Source organism: Morone saxatilis, unplaced genomic scaffold, assembly GCF_004916995.1.
Source record: "Morone saxatilis isolate NCDOM2014 unplaced genomic scaffold, NCSU_SB_2.0 Contig11, whole genome shotgun sequence".
Lineage (NCBI taxonomy): Eukaryota > Metazoa > Chordata > Actinopteri > Moronidae > Morone > Morone saxatilis.
Window position 1 is genome coordinate 12,831,815 of NW_023339663.1, and position 6,625 is coordinate 12,838,439.

The 6,625-nt window shown below is 38.5% G+C and overlaps 1 protein-coding gene across 1 annotated transcript in view; it reads right to left on the bottom strand.

Annotated features, from left to right (window-relative positions):
• The window catches only part of alx4a (ALX homeobox 4a), a 17,703-nt gene extending 16,365 nt beyond the window's left edge, over positions 1 to 1,338 (bottom strand). The window contains exon 1 of the mRNA XM_035652390.1: positions 987 to 1,338. Coding sequence (XP_035508283.1) covers positions 987 to 1,338 — 352 coding nt within the window. The remainder of the gene's footprint in view (positions 1 to 986) is intronic.
• Positions 1,339 to 6,625: the final 5,287 nt, after the last annotated feature.

Below are 6,625 nucleotides of genomic sequence, written 5' to 3' on the forward strand. Positions count from 1 at the left end.
CTCTGTGTGTGTGTGTGTGTAGGCAGGAGATGCTGTTGAGGGCAAACCAGCTGAATTCAGTTTCTCCACCTTTCATTGTATCATGTGTGTTTCAGGTTGGGGAGAAAAGGTTTTCTGGTGAGGAAAAAAAGACAGGAATGAACGCAGCTTCACAGTGGCCGCCTGCCTAACGAGGGTCAAAGTTTTATTTACACCCTCATCATTCACTCATTACAACAGTGTCCCCACGCAATTAAATCTAATTGGAACCAATCAGGCAGAGCAATGAAATGAAAATATTATCAGTTTGGGGCTCACTATTTGTACCATCTGAAAACCTGTTAATTCAATTGTCCGACTCAGCTCCAATATTAAGGATTGTAATGCAGATTATCGCATTAAATGAGCCCTAATTTAATTCTGATGGCCAAAGGGACAATTTGATAGTCGGGAAGATTATGACTCTTCTTAACTGTGTTACACACACTGCTGGGTCTTGGCGTTGCGAGCTGGGATGTCCACTGGGAAAAGTTTGCTGGTTTCCCGTCTTATAGGAGACAGGGAGAAGAAAACAAAGGAGCAAAAAAAAAAAATAAATAAGAAGAAGCACCAGGCCCGTTGGAATAGTTGTGGATATGTTATGTTATCAGTCAGACAGTAAAGAGACAATGTGGAATCAAGCGCGACATAATTATCTCAGTTGTGTCAGTTCACAGGCAGAACCACAATGGCCACTTTACGCATCTGCGCCATTAATTGCGATCGAAATCTCGAAACCACTCACTACACTCATAATTTCGATGAGCGATGACTGACATGTCAAAAATAATCTGCACAGGTATATAGGAAACTTTAACACACACAACTGCTTGGAGAAAACATCCTTATGGTACATTTCTGTAGATAAGTTGTGAGGAAAACAGCTTAACAAATTAAACTCTGCACTTTGCCAAGTGAACGCCTATAACTTAATCACCTTAAACACCTCCCCCCCCCCCCTCACTCACCATAACACGGGATGATCCCTCCGTTGTGTCCGCTCTCCTGGTGCAGTTTGCCCTCCTCGGGGGGTGTTTTGCAAGAAGACCTCTGCATGAAGAGGTGGTATTTGCTGAAAGTGCCTTGCCCAGCTGCGGCGGCATCCAATGACTGGCACTCCTGCTGGAAGGGGCTCCGGGACTTTTCTCCGTAAGCCTGACCTTTGTTGGGCAGGAAGGCAGTGGGGCTGTATTTGGTGTCAGTGGTTGGGAATGTCCTAAAGTGGTCCGTCTGGTGATCCCTACCTTGCGCTGCGGATGGGCTATAATATGAATCCATGGATGTCATATCGCTGTATGAAACGCAGGTCTCGGCGTTCATACCTAAAAAAGAGTCAAGGGGAGAAAAAGACCAAACTTTTCTCTCTCTCTCTCTCTCTCTCTCTCTCTCTCTCTCTGGGAAAGGGAAGCACAGACACCCCCTCCTCTACCTCATACAGATGAACATACACACACACACACACATGCACGCAGAGACTGCAAAGCACACCAGACCGCAGCTGGGTTTGGTTATAAAACGATTCAGATCTTTTCCAGGAACCACTGTCGTTGACCAAACACTCCGAACTCCCCCTCAGGTTTGAGCACAGTTACACAAACCCGTCTTTCCTCAGAGGATGGGACGCAGATCTCCTGGCTTCCCAAGTGATTATGCTGATGACATGAACGAGTTAGGTCGCTTATTAGCTGAAAAAAAAGAAGAAAAAAAAAACGTTTGCAAAATTAGGGGCGGGGGGCTTTAACACATGACATTAATGCGATTTGGATATGAATATAGCCCATGAGTGATGGCACTGGGGCGGAGAGGGCACAATTTTACGCTTCATTCGCAATGGTTCATCAAGGGCAAATCATCCATACGCAGGCGATTGTGTTCTTACAGCCAACTCTGCGGCTTCGGAATACAACTGAGTTAGTTTATAAGAGCGTTTTAATACTTCAATTATGACTTGAAACGAATTTTTTAAAAGTCACATCAAACTAATTATTTATTTCAGCCATGAAAACATTTCGATACGTCACAAAAAGCGTTTATGTGACTTTGTTTTAAATTTCTGGTGATTCTTTGGATGGGAAATATTAAAAAGCCTATATATAAGTAAACATAAATAAAGGTGGACGCAAAACATATATGACATAATAATGTAAGATTATGTGTATTGGCGTCGTTATTATATTATATAATTATATTCAAAATTATTTCAGACTTCGTTTGTCAATTTTGCCTCTTTGTTTTTTCCAACCGATTTGGTTTAATAAACACAGCCTACTTAAACTGACTGCAAATATTTCAATATCTTTAAATTGTGCTTACAGCCATCTTTGTGAGGTTAGAAGATATATATTATTTAGGGTAGTAGTAGTGAGTTATTTGTAAATCCCCTTTTAGTATGCAGCCATTTAGGAAAGGCCACCTAATCTATGCAATAAGTTGTTTAGAGCCTAAACATTGCGCAGACTGTGGACAAGTTGTGCACCCTGCAACGAAAAATCACAATATTGCAGGTCAGTCCACAGCACGCTGCTTAAACCCGTTGATGATAACAATGATGTCATTTTTTAGAGAACCTGTATTGTGTCGCTTATATTGCATTATTAATTCTTTACCGCCACGGTATTTGCTGTTTTGACAATATTGAAATTCAGATTTTACATTTTAAACATGCACGAAAATCCCACTGTGTTGTCGTTTATTGCTGAATCCCTCTGTAAAAACATGTTGCGTTTTTCTGCCTGATACATTACATTTAATTATCTGCCATCCCCTTTATGAATCATGTAAGTCCTTAACAAACCCTTAAAATAATAATTTTAAAATACAGTTTATTTTCAGTGTTGTTTAATACAGAAGCCTACAATTTAATTCAACACAATATTGTGTTTTGAGTATTTATCTTTATTTATATTTTTTTGTTTGTAAAAGCAGTTTCATGTCAGTAAAATTAAGGAGGACATCTAAATTACTTCCCAATATTACAATTTCCTTATTGTCCAGTTTTGATATTGTTATTACATAATATTAGCCCAATTATGGGACAATACTACATATGAGCTGGGATATCATGAAATTTGCACACTTGAATCATTCACAGGAATACACAAGATAAAACAGTGGGATCAATGAAAAAAATATGTACAAGCTATTTGTTTAAAATATTACCCTATAAATTAGTACAGACAGACTCTGTTTTTACTGAATGTATTTAGAAGAGAAAATTTCATGCTGACAAAGAAATCTATCTTTAACCATGCACAATCTCATATAAATACGTATGTAACCTGAGCTAACTTTGAATGTGTTTTTGAGAAACATGTTCACAATTGTTTCTGTTAATTGTTCTTGAACTTTTTAAAATTCTGGATTGACAAAGTAAGAGACAAACAACACACGGCTTCGGTCCATCTTCTGCGGCAGCAGTTGTGCAGGTGTTTGTTACTCCTCCGTCACACTGTAACTCTTCAGTAGCAGAGCTTTTTATGTTGATCCAGAATGAACAGGACACACTCAATGAGCTTAAAAGCAACTCAGCTAAAAGATAGGATAAGATATTCCTTTATTTGTCCCACAATGGGGAAATTCCAATGTTACAGCAACAAAGTGGATAGAGAAAAAACAGTATAAAAAACAGTAAGAGTAGGGAAATAATATAATATAATATAAACACTATGTACAAAAGAAAGTAAGCTATAAGCTAAATATAGAGTGCACATATACTGAAACAAACACACAAACATATTCATGCAGTCATCCACACATGGTGGACATGTGAACACGTACAAGCACATGTGTGAGACAGAAAAGAAAGCAACTGAGAGAAAAAGAAGTAGAAATATGCTCCATTTACAAGATTGGATTTCATGTCCATCAGGCTGAAAGGTGTCCATACTCGTACATCTGATGCAATGTTCACTCTCTGAAAAAGTCTGGCTCACACTCAGCTGTGAACTGACTGTCTCAAGGGGGGGGGAAGATGAAATGACTTTACAACAGTTTATGTTTCATCTAATACAGTCAAACAAATATATAATTGCTCTGAACTCTCTGTCCATATGTCAGCAGAGTGTTTTATGGCAGTGAACCAGACAGGATGATTACTTAGCTGAATTTTCAACCTGTTGAAACAGTACACTTCTGTCTGTGCTATTCTTAGCAGTGAGCGGATGTTAGGTAATGATCTTGTAATGTAATTATGTTACAGCTTTTACAGATTTTCAGTGATAGGGTGTGTATTACTCTTATGATTTCTACAATGCAAATCAATAATACTTATGCTTCCTGGTGGGGTTCTACATATTTCAGGACTTTATGTTCAGCAACAGGCACCAGAACTGAAAGGTCATTAGTCATCTTATAGATAAAAAGTTGTATTTGTGATATTCAGCGGGAAGCACAATGAACACCAGCAGGATTCTGAAACACTATATGTGCCTGAATATTGTCTAATCTGTTTTTATCTGTAGTGTAGCTCCAGGAAGTCTGCAACCGCTGTAAATAAAGATGGAATATAATGTGTTTTATATTTCCATTGGCATGTTTAGAGTGCGGTTCATGCTTTGGCCACAAGCATGATGTGATCTCCTTTTATTTCACAGGGAAAAGTGTCCCCAATTTTACTAACTGTAATTGCTTTGTTATAAGAACCATGCAGTCTCTCTCTCTCTCTCTTTATTTTCTTTTTTTTTCTTTTTTCTTTTTACATCCCTGAATGGTCAGAGTGAGAGCGAGAGAGACTGTGTTCCTCACTATTTGAAAATTATTTACGTGTCAGTTTTCTGGCAAAGCGAGTGAAAGCTTCCCCTTAACAGTAGGCCCACCTGCAGTGAATAAGGGAGCATTAAAACACACACACACACATGCACACACACACATATAGACATCCACTCTCACACCAAGTGCATTCATGCATGCATATACACACTCAAACATGAAAAAAAAAGCACTGGCATCATATTTTACTTTCAGAAAGGGTTAGGGTTAGGGTTAGTCTGTCTCTATAAAGGACAATATTTAGCTAAATTCCTTTAGACAGAAGTCCCCCACTAATGACAGACCTTAAATAAAAATGTGCATTTCAGTGATTCAAAGTCAAATAAAATCATACATTTGATTTGACTGTTTTTATTTTCCTGTGGAGAGAGAACTCGTGTAAATCTATTAGTTTATAGGGACCATGTGATGGCAGTCCTCTAGATGATAAAACATTAATTTGATTAAATCTATATCTATATACATTTATTTATTGGGAGCAGAAAGACAAACTTCTTGGGATGAGGACTAACTTATTCTTTACTTACGCATTTTTATATGAATAAATTATAGATTATTTTTGTATCACCTTAAACTGAGATTCTAAGTTTAATAGCTGGGGAAATAAAGAGAATATATTGGTGTAATATCCATCCCTTTTGTCAGTTACATACACTGTATATGCACTACTTAAAGATGCTGGTTAGAGCACATAGTACATGGGGTTAATTGGTGGAGAAAATGTCAGCAGACAGTTGACAGGTTCTTCTTAAATATTTCTCATTGCCGGATACTTCTAAACTAAGAGTTTATTGACTCATCAGCCATGACTAATTTTTTAGGAAGCCCTGTGTAATTATGTTTTATTTTCTGAGTTTTTCTCTCTCAGTGAAATACATAAAGACATTGTCCTAATGGCACAATGAGTAAGACTGTTGTCACAGCCAGTGACCTTAAAATGGCCCTTTAGTGTGTGCTGTTTTCAGATGCCTTGTTCCACTAATCGGACTTGCAAGATATTTGCGAATGTGGGGGTTAAAAGAAAACATAAGGACACGGAAGAGACATGAGCCCACATCCTCGCTGCACTGACAACATTAAACTTTAGCCTCTCCAGTTTGGCTTTAGCCTGTGGCAAAGCAACTTGATTGAGGCCTTTGATGGGCATTAATACACCGTGGAGAGACGGCTTTGTTCGGGAATGGAAATGAACATAAAACGGAAAGCGGAAAAGGAAGGAGAGGGGCCCACAAGCTGATCTTATTTAATTTCACATAAAAGAGACATTCCATCTTCACAGAGCCTGTTTAGGCATCTCAGTGTACAAAAACACAGACTTTTAACATACTGGGGATCATACGCAATGTGTGTGTGTGTGTGTGTGTGCACAGCAGAGATTTGTTGAGCATTTCTGGAACCAAAAAACAGCACAGTCTGGGCCATTTTGAACACATCACACATGGCAGGAAAATTAAAACGGATTGTAATAACATTTCAGTGGCACTGGCCAAATCAGCATCAACGAATGTTTGGAGCCACTACCTGGCATAATGACGGGCGGCCCTGCCCACAGGCAAAACATCTGTAAATTAGTCTTGACCATATTGTCTGTCTTTTACAGTGTAAAAAATGAGCTAAACTGAGCTTAACTGTTTCATCTTTGTGACATGCAAATATCTGCAGTGTATCTGACTGAATCAAGATTGCCCTCATGTCATATCCTATTACAGTGTTTTCAGTGTGGAACAACAGCACTGCACCAGTGGTGTGCTGGACTCTTTGATGGCTACTTGACTCAACCCAGTTCATGTATTTTCAATGTAGACTCACGCTTCTTTTTACAATCTTCTGTTTTTTAACA